The sequence below is a fragment of the Chlorocebus sabaeus genome, chromosome 5 (genome assembly GCF_047675955.1).
Source record: "Chlorocebus sabaeus isolate Y175 chromosome 5, mChlSab1.0.hap1, whole genome shotgun sequence".
NCBI classification, from domain to species: domain Eukaryota; kingdom Metazoa; phylum Chordata; class Mammalia; order Primates; family Cercopithecidae; genus Chlorocebus; species Chlorocebus sabaeus.
The window spans coordinates 2,090,519-2,107,370 of NC_132908.1; the positions used below are offsets into that span (position 1 = coordinate 2,090,519).

At 61.3% G+C, this 16,852-nt stretch overlaps 1 protein-coding gene across 1 annotated transcript in view; it reads right to left on the reverse strand.

Annotated features, from left to right (window-relative positions):
• The window catches only part of PKD1 (polycystin 1, transient receptor potential channel interacting), a 47,763-nt gene that overhangs the window by 7,483 nt on the left and 23,428 nt on the right, over positions 1-16,852 (reverse strand). Inside the window, 21 exon segments of the mRNA XM_007982143.3 lie at positions 2,162-2,255; positions 2,333-2,514; positions 2,739-2,788; positions 2,877-2,993; positions 4,368-4,494; positions 4,585-4,795; positions 4,889-5,032; positions 5,119-5,170; positions 5,172-5,290; positions 6,806-7,001; positions 7,126-7,378; positions 7,554-7,710; positions 7,984-8,604; positions 9,203-9,347; positions 9,884-10,036; positions 10,412-10,571; positions 10,638-10,851; positions 10,941-11,220; positions 11,348-11,491; positions 12,426-12,575; positions 12,795-16,414. Of these exon segments, the coding sequence (XP_007980334.3) occupies positions 2,162-2,255; positions 2,333-2,514; positions 2,739-2,788; positions 2,877-2,993; positions 4,368-4,494; positions 4,585-4,795; positions 4,889-5,032; positions 5,119-5,170; positions 5,172-5,290; positions 6,806-7,001; positions 7,126-7,378; positions 7,554-7,710; positions 7,984-8,604; positions 9,203-9,347; positions 9,884-10,036; positions 10,412-10,571; positions 10,638-10,851; positions 10,941-11,220; positions 11,348-11,491; positions 12,426-12,575; positions 12,795-16,414 (7,189 nt within the window).

A 16,852-nucleotide genomic window follows, 5' to 3' on the forward strand; every position in this document is an offset into this window, starting at 1 on the left:
AGCATTGTCTGAGCAAGGGACAGCCAAGGGTTGAAAAAGCCGGGAGGGTGAGGGCCACGTGCTGTGTGGCTGTGGAGTCTGAGCTGCCACCAGAAATTCCCGCAGAAGCGATGAATCTGGATTTCACAAAGAGCTTTGGGCTGGAGATACCTTGGGCTGGTCAGCTGGTAGTGAGTACCCCTGGATTTCCCCATACTCTGTATTTTTAAAACCGACTGGCAATTTATTCATAAAGATCCCCTCATGTCATGGTTATCCACCTTTTGTAAATCAGGAAGTTTTCCTTTTTGTCTGAGTCCAGGGGCAGTTCATACCTCTTTAGTTCCTAGTTGCTTGACAATGAGAAGCACTCAAAGGAATAACACAGAAATCAAAATAGACGTGGATGGAAAAGCCATGCACCACTTAGTGCCAGGGATATGTTCTGAGAAATGTGTCATTAGGTAATTCTGTCGCTGTGCAAATGTCTCAGGGTGTAGTTACCCAAACCCAGACACCGCAGCCCCTGCGCATGCATGCCCTGTGGTGTGGCCTGTGGCGCCGGGACTCCGCACCTGCACTGCGTGCCACCACACTGAATCCTGCAGGCAACTGCAGCGTGACGGCAGGGCCGTGTGCGCCTCAGCGCACCTGAGCACAGGAGGGCATGGCAGAGCCCGGGGTCACATGCATGTGTGGTGCACTCTGCCAAAGGCTGGATGCGCATGACTACATACAAGGTCTCCATATGACCCTTTGTTGATAGGTTGGAAAACAACAAAGAAATTAAGAAAATTTTTTTTTTTTTTTTTTTTTTGAGACGGAGTCTCGCTCTGTCGCCCAGTCTGGAGTGCAGTGGCCGGATCTCGGCTCACTGCAAGCTCCACCTCCCAGGTTCACGCCATTCTCCTGCCTCAGTCTCCCGAGTAGCTGGGACTACAGGCGCCCACCACCTCGCCCGGCTAATTTTTTGTATTTTTAGTAGAGACGGGGTTTCACCGTGTTAGCCAGGATGGTCTCGATCTCCTGACCTCGTGATCCGCCTGTCTTGGCCTCCCAAAGTGCAGGGATTACAGGCGTGAGCCACCGCGCCCGGCAAAAAATTTTTTTTTGAGATGGAGCTTCGCTCTTTTGTGGTCCAGGCTGGAGTGCAATGGCGCAATCTTGGCTCACCGCAGCCTCAGCCTCCCGGGTTCAATTGATTCTCCTGATTATAGGCGCCCGCCACCACGCTTGGCTAATATTTTATATTTTTAGCAGAGATGGGGTTTTGCCATGTTGGCTAGGCTGGTCTCGAACTCCTGACCTCAGGTGATCTGCCCACCTTGGCCTCCCAAAGTGCTGGGATTACAGGCGTGAGCCACTATGCCCGGCTAATTCTGTATTTTTAGTAAAGATGGGGTTTCTCCATGTTGGTCAGGCTGGTCTTGAACTCCCAAGCCCAGGTGCTCTGCCCGCCTCAGTCTCCCAAAGTGTTGGGATTACAAACGTGAGCCACCGTGCACAGTCCTTTTTTTTTTTTTTTTTTGAGACAGAGTCACACTCTGTCGCCCATGCTGAAGTACAGTGGCGCAATCTCAGCTCACTACAACCTCCACCTTCCAGGTTCAATCGATTATCCTGCCTCAGTCTCCTGAGTAGCTGGGACTACAGGCACCTGCCACCATGCCTGGCTAATTTTTTGTATTTTTAGTAAAGACGGGGTTTCACCATCTTGGCCAGGCTGGTCTCGAACTGCTGACCTCAGGTGATCCGCCCACCTCGGCCTCTCAAAGTGCTGGGATTACAGGCTTGAGTCACTGCGCCCAGCCAAGAAATTCTTTAAAATATAAATAATCAAAAATGGTCTCAAAAAGAAAAAAATGGGGTATTTAAAAACCCACCCATAATTTCTCACTGCTCTGAGACCAAAATAAAAACGTGGCTCCGGCCAGCCTCACACAGGAGCCTTTCTGCTCCTCCAAAGCCCCATGCACCTGCTCCCTCCCTAGAGGGAAGGTTCCCACGCCCTGGAGGATCCTATGAGACTCTTTCCACAGACAAGAAACCAAAGGCTCAGAGAAGTGAAGTGGTGCAACCACAGCCCCCAGCCCACCCCACCCACCCCAGGGACCACGGGTGCCTGGCCTGAGTCCCGGCCCCTCCTCCGGCATCACCCCTCCCCCGAGAGCCGGGCACTCACAGGCTGGTGAGCAGGTCCGTTTCCATGTGGGTGTCTTGGGTGGGGGCCGGGCTGCTGACCCCTTTGGCAAGGACCTGCTGAATCAGGTCTTCATCTAGAGACACAGGAGGCACTGCGTGGGCCCAGCTGTGCAGGTGAGCTTCAGAGCCCCCTCCTCTCACCCCAGCTCACCTGATGCTGAGGATTTCGCAGGTGAGTAGGGGCTGGCCAGGGACAAGCCGTCCTCCTCTGGGCCCAGCCCATGGCCCGCCTGGCCCCGTGCCAGTTGCCGCGGGTTGCTGCCCACAATGGACGGGTCGCTGAGCAGGTCCGGCCAACTGAGCGTTCCCTCGCTGGAGGGCCAGCACACCAGGCTGCAGGTGGCGTGGGTCAGCAAGGTGCCAGGGGATGTGTCACCCACGCACTGCACCCCTGTCCAGTCACGCATGGACATGCTGGGCTTCTGAGCAAACCCGCTCCCAGGCTGTGTGACCACATGGAACCACAGACACCCAGCAAGGACATGCAGCCCGCACACCCCCGGCACTCCAGACACAGTGACCTGCACCAGGGCTAAAGGTTGCTCTAGGGAACCCACCTCTTAGAATCATCCAGAAATAAGTCACTCTTCATCTGTCCAGCAAAGGCCTGCTAAGAGGTGCACAGTGTCTTGAGTCCAAGCTGCCCCAAGGTGGCAGGACCCCCAGCCCAGCCTGGGACCCAGTGGAGCCCTCACCTCAGCGTGGAGCCCCGAGAACGTGAGGAAGGAGCTGTCCAGCACGGATGAGTCCAGGCAACTGTCGATGTCCAGCACCTGCTGCCTGGCAGGCGTGGGGCTCAGGCCCCCAGCCACCTGCAGGACAAGGGCAGTGGTCAGCGGGCAGCAGCTCAGACCTGCTCAGGACAGGGACGAGAAGCCACCTCCTCAGCAGACAGGGCAGAGCCCAGTGCCATCTGACAGAATGTTCTAGAATGGTAGATATATGTGACATCTGCACTGTCCGTGATGGCAGCCCCTTGCAACGTGTGCCACTGAGCACTTGACAGGCGACTGGTGCAGCTAAGGAACAGAGTTTTAAATTTCATTTATTATTTTTAGACGGAGTCTTGCTCTGTCACCCAGGCTGCAGTGCAGTGGCGCAGTCTCAGCTCACTGCAACTTTCACCTCCCACATTCAGGCAATTGTCCTGCCTCAGCCTCCTGAGTAGCTGCGATTACAGGCGCCTGCTACGATACCCAGCTAATTTTTTGTATTTTTAGCAGAGATGGGGTTTCACCGTGTTGGCCAGGCTGGTCTTGAACTCCTGACCTCAAGTGATCTGCTGGCCTCGGCCTCCCAAAGTGCTGGGATTACAGGTGTGAGCCACCGTGCCCGGCCATCATTTCATTTTAATTAACTTAAATATGAGCAGCCACATGTGGCCTCCTGTTCCTGCCATGGACTCAGGAGCAACCCCTCCTGGTCGTGGCACACGCGCCTTCTCTGTATGCTGCTGAGGTTGGTCTGCATGTGACCTGTTAAAGACCCCCATGTGTATATTCCTAAGGGGTGCAGCCTACCATTTCTGTATGAATGGGAAGAGTTCCCACCTCCTGTATTTCTAGGAAAGAGTCTGTGAAGGATTGGTGTTAATTCTTTTTCAACTGTTTAGAAGAATTATAGACTGAAGGCTCTGAGCCTGGGCTTCTCTTTGTGGGAATTTCTTTTTTTTTTTTTATGTTTTATACAGATGGGGTCTTACTATGTTGCCCATGCTGGTCTTAAACTCCTGGACTCAGATCCGCCCACCTCAGCCTCCTGAAGTGCTGGGATTACAGGCGTGAGCCACCGCGCCCGGCCAGCGGGAGGTTTCTAAGGGACTAACTCGGCCTCTTCACTTGCTGTAGATATACTGAGATTTTCTTCTGAAGAGCGTTTCAGAAGCGTGTGCAGCTGTGAGCTCGCTTCTTCTGAGTTATCTGGTGTGCTGCTGTGCAGTTGTCCGTACCGTGTGCTTAGGTTCTCTTAACGTCTGCAGGGTTGGGCAGTGAAGTGCCCTCGTTCTTCATGATTCTGGCATCTGAGTCTTCTCTCTTTCTCCCTGGTCAGTCTAGCTAAGGCTGCTCAAGTGTGTTGACCCTTCCCGAGAGCCAGCCTTTGGTTGCAGTACTGGAGAGTGGCCCTGGGCGTGGTGCCGAGGCCCAGGCTCCATTCCCAGTACTCCCGGGTCCCCAGCCCCAGCCCACCTTGCTCCGGGACATCCGGAAGAGAAAAAGGACGGCCAGGTAGATGGGATAGACAATCACGCTGGACACCAGGCCAACAGCAACTGTGTCGACACTCAGCAGGCGCAGCCTGGACACACGCCCCGCACTGTGTGGAGGAGAGGAGACCACACAGGTGAGGCTGAGGGGCAGGAAGGGCTGGGCAGGAAGAGGCTGTCCCGACCCCTATGGCACCCACCTGTAGGTAGAGTCTCCAACAGCCCCGTACCACACGGCGTTGGCGCCCAGGAAGAGGCAGATGAGAAGGACGCAGCAGGTGGCCCTCTGGATGCGGGTGAAGCGGCTGCGAGGTGGCCGGTCCCATATGGAGAGCCAGATGTGCTTGTCAAAGAAGCCACGCTGCAGCTCAGCCACCAGCAGGCGCCGGAAGCGCAACAGGGCTGCGTCGCCTGGGGGCAGGGAGGGCCCAGCTGCAGGAGGCCGTGGGGCAGGACCACCCCGCCCAACCTCCCACACAGCAGGAACAGGGAACCAGGCCTTACTCGCCGCCAGCACCTCCTTCTCCACCAGGCCCCCGTTGGCCTCCGTCTCCACCGACAGCCAGTCATTCACCAGGAAGAAGGCGCTGCGGGCTGTCTGCAGGTCCCTGACGATGACGTGCTGCAGGAACCAGGCGGGGCTGAGCCCTGCAGAGGTGCGGGAGCGAGGTCAGGCTCGCAGGGCACCCCAATGTGGGGGCAGAGAGGCAGAGCTCCGCAGGGTCCGCACAGACCTTTGTTGTCGTGCCACACTCGGATCTTCCACACGCTGCCCAGGCTGTGCGGGGGTGGCGATCTGGAAGATGTCCAGGCTGTTGCGGTGGAAGGCTCTGTCACCGTCCAGGTGCCGGTGGCCGCTCCGGCTATCCACCCCATACAGCATGATACCCACGTGGGCTGTGGTACCTGGGGAGCAAGAGGGAGGGGTGGGAGGCTCAGTCCGCTGCCCAACACGTGTGGCATCCCAGGCAAGTTGTCCCAGCTTTGGCCTCTGTGCACTCAAGATGGCGCATGGGCAGTCCCGGCTTTACACGGCTCTGCCACACATGAGGGGCTGCAGTTACTGCAGGTTGTCCAATAAACAGCAAGGCCGCAAGAACATAATTACACGGAGAGTAATTAAACTTGTGACATGCAAACACGGCTGCACACATCTCAGTCCACACCACAACCAGTGACCCCCCCTGCACACCCGTCCACGCCTGTCACACCACAACCAGTGACCTGCACCACACACCCGTCCCTCAGTTCATGCACAGACTACAAAGCGTGAAGCTGTGTCCCCGCCTTCTCTCCCAGTGACAGACCCAGGTGACAGTTTTTTTCTTTTTTTTTTTTTTGAGACAGAGTCTTGCTCTGTCACCCAGGCTGGAATGCAGCGGTGTGATCTCAGCTCACTGCAAGCTCCGCCTCCCGGGTTCACACCATTCTCCTACCTCAGTCTCCTGAGGAGCTGGGACTAAAGGCACCCGCCACCACTCCAGATGATGTTTTGTATTTCTTAGTAGAAACAGGCTTTCACTGTGTTAGCCAGGATGGTCTCAATCTCCTGACCTTGTCATCTGCCTGCCTCGGCCTCCCAAAGTGCTGGGATTACAGGCGTGAGCCACCGTGCCCGGCTAACAGTTTTTAAAACTAGGTAATCTAGGTAGGTAATCAAAAAAAACTAGGTAGGTAATCAAAACAAAGAACTGGCCAACGAAGATGAAACCACAGCACTGAGATAAAAAATGGGAACACAGCTGGGTGTGGTGGCTCATGCCTGTCATCCCAGCACTTTGGCAGGCCGAGGCAGGCGGATCACCTGAGGTCAGGAGTTTGAGACCAGCCTGGCTGACATGGTGAAAAATTAGCTGAGTGTGGTGGCGGGCGCCTGTAGTCCCAGCTACTCAGGAGGCTGAGGCAGGGGAATCGCTTAAACCCGGGAGCTGGAAGTTGCAGTGAGCCAAGATCACGCCACTGCATTCCAGCCTGGACAACAGAGCAAGACTCCGTCTCCAAAAAAAACAAAAACAAACAAAAACAAAAAGGTTATTGAAGAAACAGCCACGGGGAGGCTCTCTGTCTGAGAGATGAGCTATGCAGTCCGGATCGTGGGTGGACGCAGTCTCCTGCAGTGGTAGCAATGCTCACCTCTGCACAGGCTGAGCTCATGTCACTTGTGGGGCCACGCTGCTATGCAAAACGTGGGCTGCCCACCCTGACTGACTGGCACCTACTTCCAGCTAGGAGCTGTCCTAGTTCTCAGGGACAGTGAGTGCCCATGAGGTCATTCCCAGGATTAACACATGAGCCCTTCACACAGCACTGCAAAAACTGCCTTGTTCTGACGCCTGCGACGAGACTCACTCCCAGAGGGTGCAACCCGCACAGCCAGTGAGAGCAGGGGAGGCCCTGCCACCCCGCTGCGCTCTCTCTCACCTGAGCCCCGGCCCCAGCCTGTCTTGACGAGGATCTCGTACTTGAAACGGCCCCGCTGCCCACAGAAGGGGATGGCGCGGCCTCGGCTGGCATCCAGCTGGTCCAGCTTGTGCAGGATGGCGGCCATGACCGCGTAGGTCACCAGGCACACAGCGCATGTCAGCATGACAATGTAGTTTACACCCGCTGTTGGCTCCTGTGAGGACACAGCCGCCAGGCCCAGGAGGTCACGTGCACGTGGCGCCTTCTCGAGACACAGCCGAGCCCACCCAGGCCCTCCTCAACCCTGCAAAGGCTCCCAGGAGCACGGGGCCACTCACAGGAAAGACGAAGTGGACATGGCTTGGGGGCACGAAGAGGCTGGCGCCGAAGGCGGTGAGGTGGCGGGTGAGGCAGACGGCCTGGTGGGGTGAGGTCTCCTCCAGGGGCAACAGCCCCTCTGTCCGCCACACCATGTCCTCCTCGCTGAAGTACTGGCACAGGGACGTGTACAGGCCCACGGACACCTTCAGCGCCGACCAGCGGAAGTGGCTGGTGAGGTTCAGATGGTAACTCCCTGCCTGGTCTCCAGTCCTGGGCGAGGAAGGGGTAGTGGAACTGAGCCCAGGCTCCGCCAGGTCAGATGTCAGGGGCCCAGAGTCCATGCCCGGTCCAGTCCCCTCGCTGCTTGCTGTTCCCATAGGGCCAGCAACCCGGGCAAAGCTGACCCATGACGCCCTGCCCTGCCAGGCCAGCCCAAAGAGCTCACCCCGGGGCAATGAAGAAGGTATAGGGCCGGTGGTCGGCACCCTCCAGTGCCTCTGGGCGGATCCTCCTGCTGGCTGAGCAGTTGTGCTCATTGGGCCGGGGCTCCGAGTGCAGGTAGACTGCCAGGTAGGGCTCAGGTTCCTCAGACAGGTAGCGGCCTGGGGGCAGCACATGCAGGTCAGACGCCCACCAGGAAGCTCAACCACCCGGGGGACACCCGCGACAGCCCTCCTGAGTCTGCCTGCTGCCATGGGCCTGAAAGGCCACAGGAGTCTCTGCGCCAGAGCTGGCACCTGCTTCTCCGTGGCCCCCAGCAGTCCATGAAGCAGACAGCAGATTTCACCAGAAACACCCAGGCAGGCACTATGAGAAATGCCTTCCCCTCAAGAACGAGGCCAGGGGGCCGCGTGCACCCCGCCCGCTGCACGCACCGTCCAGCAGCGTATAGTTGAGCTGCAGGTGCAGCCCGGCCGCAGGGTTGCTGCTGTCCAGGGTGACCACAGCACCGACGGAGGCCTGGGGCTGGACCACAACGGAGTCGGCGGAGCTGCGGTGGCCCCTGGCAGCCCAGTCTGAGTTGTTGGGCACCTTCAGAGTGATGGCGCGCTCTGAGGCCAGCCGCTCAATGGGGATCTGGGCCCCGGCCTGTGTCTGGAACGCCATTGAGGCCACCTTGGTGGAGACGGTGTAGTTGCTGATATAGCCGAAGGGAAAGGGATTGGAGTCCACCAGAAAGATGAGCTGCACCACGTCGCTGAGGTTGGCCAGGGCCCCGCTGAAGGCCTCGGGGATGGAGAAGTGGCAGCCAGGCCCTGGGGCACCGCCATAGCACAGGAGGCTCCGTGGGTCTGAGCGCTTGCCCTGGGCCACAATCTCCTCGCCCGCCAGCGTCAGGGGCTCCTCGTTGAGGACGCGGGAGCGCATGAGGATGCGCATGAGGGCGGAGGTCAGGTTGTAGGCCTGGGACGCCACCATCCGTGATGGTGACTCGGCCCCCAGCTCTGAGGGCTGTGGCCCCCACATGTCCGAGCTGGCCAGGTGGATGAGGTCGCCTGCAGACAGGTGTAAGGTCAGTGCAGGGAGAGGGAGGCAGAGGGTGGGGGCAGGCAGAAAGGGGAGCCGGAAAATGGGGGCTAGGAGAAAGGGCGAGTCAGAGGGTGGGGGCTGGGAAAAAGGGGGAACCTGACGGGGCAGAGAGGGAGGTGCAGGCAGAAGGAAGGGGGAAGCTGGAGAGAGGGTGGGGGATGGGGAGGGGGAAGGGGATAGGGATGAGGATGAGGGTGAGGGAGATGATAGGGAGAGGGAGGAAGAAGGAAGGAAAAGGATAGAGGGAGGAGAAAGGGGAGAGGGAGGAGCAGGGACAAAGGGAGGGAAAGGGGGATAAGGGGAATGGAATGGACAAGGGGAGGGGGAGGATGGGGGAATGGAGAAAGGGGAGAGAGATGGAGAAAAGGGAAGGGATAGGGAAGGGGGAGGGGGAGGAGAATGGGAGTGGGGGAGGGGGATGAGGATGGGAATCAGGGAAAGGGGAGGAGGACAAAGATGGGATGGGGTGAGGGCGAGGTGGTTGGGGGGAGGAGGGAGGCAGAGAAAAGGGTGGTATGGGGCGGAGAAATGGTGTGGGACAGCGTGGGGCACAGGCAGCAGCACCTGTGATGTTGAGGATGCTGTCTCCGATGGCGGTGGGCGTCACGGTGCCTGCAGTGGTCTCTGCCTGCAGGATGCGCATCATGGCCTCCAGCTTGTGCAGCGTCTGCTTCAGGCATGAGCGGCATACGAGCTCCCTGCTGGGACCCTGTGTGGAGCCGACAGTGTCCAGTCCCGCTCCTAGGCCCGCTCCTTGCACACACCTTCCTCTCTATGTGTGTCCTCACCTGGCTCCTACCCCCAGCCCTGCAGCTGGAGAGCCTGCCTGACTGGACCCCCACAGCCTCCCCGCTAAGCATCTTCTGGGGCTCCGCCTGACCCAGGGCCTCTACTCGGGGCCCACGTGATGCAGCCCACCGGCCACACAGAGCACCTCTTCACACGAGTCAGAGAGAAGGGGGAGAGGGGACGAGGGGACGGTACAGAGCAGCATCTTCCCGGCCCCTCCCCACAACTGGGCCCCACTTTACACCCTGGGCCCCCTGAAAGGCACCCTGGGTTCACGCAGGACAGGAGAACGGCTGAGGCTACTGAGGCAGGTCAGAGACCAAGGAAGGTCACGGCAGGAAGGAGCCCAGGCTGGGAGGCTCAGCTCCTCGGCCAAGCTGCCCGTCCACCCTGGTGGGCTGAACCCAGTGCCCTGGCAGGCATGTGGGGTGGGGTGGGCACGCGGGGCCGTCCTACCATGGACTGGGCCAGTGCAGCAGCAATCTGCTGGATGTCATCCACAGTGTGGACCCGCAGGGACACCAGGGTCTGCGTGACGTTCTTGCGTATCTGGGCTCGGCGCTGCCGCTCGTGCTCGGGCTCTGCCACCACATCCAGGGCCTGCTCATACTGGGGCAGGCAGGGGGCACAGCAAGCTGTCAGCAGGGCAGGAGGCCGGCAGGAGGCCAGCATGTGCCCACCACTCTCAGGGTGCAGTTATGCGCTGGATGCTGTGTGATGTGGGCACTGACCCATGACACTGAGCTGTTTCTTCGTGGGCAAAACAGGGTAAGCACAGGGGCCCTCCTGGGAGCAGGGGGCACGTTGTGGAAAGCAGGCACAGGGGAGGGTGGCTGCTGGGAGCAGAGGGTGCTGCTTCAGGGTCACTGGGATTTGTCTGTGGGGCCCGGGGTGAGCCCTCTGCAAGGCTCCAGGCAGGGGTACAGGTCTTGGTCCCCAGCACGCGTGCGGCAGATACGAGGTTCCCTCCCAGCCTGCACTCACCTCATTCAGCACAGTGACCAGGGCCAGGGAGTACTCGATGACATGTTGGGGGTCGGCCTGCCGCAGCAGCCCCGGGAGCACACTGGCTGTGAGCCCATGCAGCCAGACTGTAAGCCCCATTGTGCTGCCGTTGGGCTCTGGGAGGGCGATGGCCAGAGACCTGCGAGTGGAGGGGGGTAGTGAGCAGGTGGCAGTCTCAGGGGCACCCTCCCACGGCCTGGCTCACCTGTTGAGGGCGACCACAGCGGCTCCCAGCTGGTCCTGCACCACCACGGCCAGGCCCACCTCGAAGTGTGGCCTGAAACCCGGGGGCAGCACGGCTCCGTAGCTGGAGAGGCTGCCCTTGTAGACACAGAACTCCTCACAGTGGCCCTGGCGACAGCGCCGCAGCAGCAGGGCATACACCAGTGGGGCGTTAGCATCCTCCGCGTCATGCCAGCCTGAGGGACCCCACAGCATCACAGGAGGGCTCCACAGCGTCACAGAGCCGGGGGATCCCACTGTGCCCCCCACGCAGGCCTGCACTCACCTGTGCATTCGAAGTGCACCTTGGTGGTGAGGGCATGCACGTTGCCCAGCGGGAAGAGGCGGCACGAGCCCCCCAGCGGCGGGCGGTTGGGGGACAGGCGGATGGAGGCACAGCCCTCCTCTTCGCCAGAGTGGCCCAGCACCGTGAGAGTGAAGGTGTATCCCTCGCCGTCCCGCAGCACGCCCCGCCGCAGCACCAGGCGCATGCCTGAGCTGCCCGTGGAGGTGGTGGTCTCATCCAGCACCAGCGTCTTGTTGCTGAAGGTACGTGCCGCCCAGCGCTGCAGGCAGGAGGGGTGGTGAGGGGGCGGAACCCTCTGCCCCGTCAGCCCCGCTTCTGCCTGCAGGTCCTGCCCCCTCGGCCACGGGACCCACCCCCAACCCACACACGCCCTGGGCAACACTCACCCCTCGCTTGGAGCCACTGCTGCAGTTGAGGCAGCGGCCCTCCAGGTATACATAGGAGCTGCGGCTCACTTCGTACACAGCCTGTGCCTTGCAGGACACGCACTCCAGGGACACAATGGGTACCCGACCACTCCGGATCAGCACCTGGGGATGGAGTGGGGTTACCTCCGACACAGGTCTACTCGGCCTGCTGGAAGGTCTGGGGGACCCGTGGAAGATGCTGCTCCCAAACTCCAGGTTTCCCAGGGGCCTGGCCACCGCCTGTGAGCTCAGCCCCTTCCAGCATACTCATCTGGTTTTCCACCTCCCAACCCGAGTGGCGGAAGGGCGTACACAGGGCAGAGGACACCAGGGTGTGTGCTCTGGTGTCCTGGACCCAGCTGGAGCCTGGCAACAGGCAGGCAATGCTCACTGAGGGCCCCTGAGGGGTGCATGTGGGAAGAGACGTACATATGGGCGTGAGGGCCACAGTTCCCACGCAGGCCTGACTCACAGATTCCTGCAGCCCTGGGCCGGGGCCTGGGTCAGGAGGTTGAGCTGGGATGGAACCTGCTCCCATGCCCTCCCCTCAGATGACCCCTCTGGGCAGGCCCCCAATCAGGCCAGCTGAGGAAAGCAGGGCCTGGGGAACAGACACCTGCTCTGGAGCACCAGCAGGCCCCACCTGACAGCAGCAGGAGCAGCTGCCATGGGCTCAGGGTCACCAAGCCTTCCGGTTGGTCCAGAGAGAGGAGCATGAGGGTGAGAACCGGCCCACCGCATCCAGGAACAGGGACATGGGCTGGGGACAGTGGCTGCCTCCGGGGTGGGAAGGGGCTCCTTGGTTGGTGGTGCTGGGGGACTGTGTGGCTTTTACCAATTATTAGAGCGTGTGTAGTTTGAAGATTGTACATGGAGCTGTAACAAGTTTGGAAAGAAGCAAAGCAGAAATAGGCTCTTGTGTTAAATAGAATTTGTATCAAAAACAAAGTTAGGGGAGAGCGTACGGCCTCTGTGAGCACTAAAATACAGAAAACAGTGGATGAGCAGGGATGCTGGGCTGTGTGAGGCGTGTGACCGAGGCACGGGCGGCACCTACTGTCTGGTTGGTGGCCTCCTCCTTGCGACCGGCCTTCCAAACGGTGAGGCTGAAGGTGTACTCCACACCGGCTGCCAGCCGTTCCCGTGGAATGGTGACCATGCTGCTCCCGCGGGGCCCGAAGTTCAGGGCACACCCGCCAGCCTCCCTCTGCGGGCCAAGAACAAGGGGCAGCGCGGCATGAGAGCCCTACCCAGTCTCAAAGCAGAGCCCAGCCCAGGAGACGGCTCGGAAGATCCTCTCCCCATGCCGGGATGGGGCCCGCCAGGCACTGAAGACGGGCCAGCCCCGGTGGTGTGATGGGTGTTCTCTGGGCTTGTGGGCATGGGCGGGTGAAGGGCAGGGAGGACGGCCCTGCAACGCACTGACCTGTGTCGAAGCCACACAGGCCCAGTGGAAACTGAGTGGTGTCTGCTCGCCATCCTCCAGGTTGGGGTCGTAGGACTCGTTCCCATCCAGCACCAGGTCCTGTGTGTCTGACCACACGCGGTACGAGCCACCCTCAATGATGGGCACCAGGCGCTCGGGGGCCACCGTCACATTGGCCTGGATGCTCCGTGCCAGTGGCGTGTCCCCAAATGACACGACAAACACAAAGCAGTAGTGCCCCACAGGCAGCGCCAGCCGCGGCAGCACCAGCTGAGGCCGGCTCATGTCCACGCCAGGCAGAGCCACACGGGCTGGGCGCCCCGGCCGCTGGCAGCTGGCAGTACGGTACACCTCCCAGCGGTACTCGGTCTGGTAGGTGACGCAGTCACGCAGGTCAACGTGGGCCTCCAGGTAGTTGCGCTGTGAGCGCCGCATCAGCACCTGCAGGGGCAGGACCACGTCCACCTCTGGCTCCCGGCACGCCAGCACCTGGACAGTCACCGTGGCCTGTGCCACGAAGAAGCTCACGAGGTTGGAGGCGTTCACCTGCACGCGGTAGTCCCCGGGCCTCAGGTAGCAGTGCTCAGCCCGGGGCTCCTCTGTGTCCTGCCCCGGGGCCCCGTCCCCAAAGTCCCAGTGGTAGGCCACACGCCTGGGGCTGGGGCTGGTGGCAGCCTCAAACCACGCCGAGCGGTTGGTGAAGCAGGGGCCACTCCGCAGGGCCACATACTGGACGGCGTCCTGGACCTCCAGCACCAGCGTGCGGTTCTCGCTGCCCAGGGCGTTGAAGGCGCGCACCTGGATCTCCAGCAGCCCCGCGGCCACGGGCGTGTAGGTGACGTCGCGGCCCGACAAGATGACCAGCGAGTCGCCCTGGACCTTCTGCAGCGAGAAGTACCAGGCGTAGGCAACCCGAGAACCGCGCTGCACACGGGCTGTGAAGTTCCTCTCGGTGCCTGTGGCGATGCCAGGCTCGCAGCAGTTGGGCACCTGCAGCCCACTCACAGCCTCCAGCACCACAATGCGCACCTGTGCCTGGGCCCAACTCACGTGGTTTTCACCCTGCACGCTCACCACGTGGTCTCCGACACGGGGGAAGCTGTGGGAGAAACGGGGCCCGGGGAGTACTGCCGGGCTGGCCCCACCGACCTGCAGGCGGAAGGTGACGGCCGAGCCAGCAGCCAGCAGGATCTGAAAATGGACGAGCTGCCTGGGCGCCACCACCTTGCTGCTGGCCCACAGCACCAGGCCCACGATGGGCTCCTCCACCGTGAGGCTGTGTGTGGCTGAGACCCAGCTGACTGCGTTGGAGGCGTTGAGCTGGACAGAGAAAGTGCCAGCATCCGGGAAGACCATGGTGACATGAGGGCCACGCTTGCTGCTGCCGCCGGGTACAGCCCAACACCAGCTCACATTGGTGCCTGCGACCAGCTGCCCCCAGAAGGGCACAGAGGACCCAGCCGCCACAAAGCTGCCTCCCGACTCACCGGCCCTGATGCTGAGGCCACTCACAGGCACCTGCACGCCCACTTCCACGGTGGCGCTGGCTGAGCCCAGCGGGTTCCCTGCCGTGACAGTGACCAAGTGCAGGCCGGGCGTGGGGAAGCTGTGGGTGGTAAATGGCTCAGGGGTCTCCCAGCTCAACCCCTCCTCTAAGGACCAAGTGTACAGGACACCACTGCCACCAGCCAGCTCGGCACTGAGGGTGACGCTTGTGTTGACGGCAGCTGGGTTTGGGGAGGCGGCCACCATCAGCCACCCCACAGGCTCCACGAAGTCCACAGTGCAGTCGGCCCAGGCACTGCCCAGCATGTTGGTGGCCCGCAGCTGCACGTGGTAGGTGCCAGCCTCGAGCGCGGTGAGTGAGAAGCCTCTGCCGCTGCCGGCCAGGGCCGGGCCCCTATCCCACCAAGCGGTCCAGCTGTAGGAGATGTTGGTGCCATCCCTGACCACAGCCTGTAGCTGTACCGTGTGGTTGGTGGGAAAGTAGCTGCCACAGCCCACTACCTGCAGCCCCTCTATGAGCTGCAGGACGTAGACGAAGATGCTGTCCTGGGCAGAGCCCACCTCGTTCTCAGCCGTGACGATGATACTGAAGGTGCCCACGGAGCGGAAGGTATAAGAGATGGTAGGGCCCCCAGGGATGGGTGTGCAGCGGTCACAGAGCACCCAGGAATAGCGCACATCACTGCCAGCCTCCAGCGAGGTGCTGAAGCTCACGCTCCCATTCAGGGGCACCACTGTGCGGCTGGCGTTGACAACCAGCCCCCGCACACGCCGTTTCACTGTCACATTGAGCCAGGCCTCGCTGCGGCTCACATCATTCCAGCCGGCCACCCTGACGGTGAAGTAGCCTATGCTGTTGTAAGCGTGGGTGACCTCTGGACCCTCCAGCCGCCCACCGTCCCCCAGATCCCACAGGTAGCTGGCGGGGCGCCCACGGCCGACAGCAGAGAACAGGTACGGCTGCTGCAGCTCCAGCACAAGGGAGCTGTTGACCTTGATGTCCGTGACCACCACAGGCTCCTGCACCTCCACCAGGGCTGAGTCATTGGCAGCAGAGACGTTGTTGGACGCGGTGACTGTCACAAGATAGGAGCCTGGGTCTCGGTAGGTGAATGTCACCTCAGGGCCCCCAGCACGGGCGGGGGCGGCTTCCTCGGTGCCAAAGTCCCAGGCATAGTGGTAGGGGAATGGGGGCCAGACACAGGCCACGAGCCGGACCTCGTCCCCAAGCTGCACAAACTGCCTCTCTGGCTGCAGGGTGACGTTGCCCACCTCCGGCTCCACGCAGATGCTGGTGAAGTAATGTGCCTTGTTCACACGGCTCGACAGCACGAGCGCCAGGGGGAACGTGCCGCTCCGCGTGAAGTTGTGCGTCACTGTAGGGCGCCCCCGCACGGTTGTGTTGGAGGAGCCGTCCCCAAAGGTCCAGTCAAAGAGGTAGTGGGCCGGGTTCCCGGTGACGTAGGCCGTGAGCTGCGCGTCGGGCTGCGTGGGGATGCAGGCGGCGGGCTCGATGCGCAGCACCTCCAGGACGAAGACCAGCACGTGCAGGCTCTGGGCCAGGCGGCCGGCAGGGCTGGCCGCACCCACAGTCACTGTACAGTTCTGCGCCCGCAGGTACACATGCTCCACTGTGTCCTCGGGGCCTGATAGCACGGTGCCGTCCCCCATGTCGAAGGTCCACGTGATGTCATCGCCAGTCTGCACTGCAGCGCTGACCACCACGGGGGCTCCCTGCTCCACGGCCAGGCTCATGTTCACGCTGAGCCCGCGGAGCTCCTCGAAAACACGCACATCCGCCTGGGCCAGCGCGCTGCTCACTGTGTTGTTGACCTCCAAGTGCAAGTGGTAGGTGCCCCTCGAGGCGTAGGTGTGGTTGGCAGCCGGCTGGCTCTGGGTCAGGACAGGGGAGCTGTCTCCGAAGTCCCACGTGTACAGAACACCTCCAGGTGAGGGCAGCGGGTGCGGGTAGAAGGTGATGGGCCGGCCGGCCACCAGGACACTGTCGCTCACACCCACAGCCATGGAGGGCAGGGCGGCGCGCACGCTCACAGGCACCTGCTGCGTCAGGTTCTCGAAGGCATTGGACGTCAGCACCGTCAGGATGTACTCACCTGTGGGGATAGGCCCAAGTGGGGCGGCCGTGGCACCCCCACCCGCTCCCTACCCGCTTGGCAGAAGCTCCCGCCTGAGGAGCCCAGGGTGAATGGCTGCACCTGCAGCCCAGCCCTAAGGGTCCCAGGCTCCCAGGCCACGTGCGGGATGGAGCACAGGTGCGGCAGCACTGAGAGCTGCCAGGTGAGGACAGCGCCACCTCCAAGTGCAGCTGCTCTCAGGGCAGCAGAGCAACAAGAGTCAGGCCCAGGGGGCAGTTCAGGGGGCCCAGCTTCCCCGTCCACTCCCCCCCGATGCCTGGCCCCTCCCTCACCCCAGTAAAAGCCTAAGCCATCAGCCCAGGTGGAGTCACAGTGAGGGCTGCTGGGGAGGAAGGGAGTCAGCTTGACTGGGGGGTTGGGAGGTGCCCATGCTCAGGGCCCGAAAGACAGCAGCCC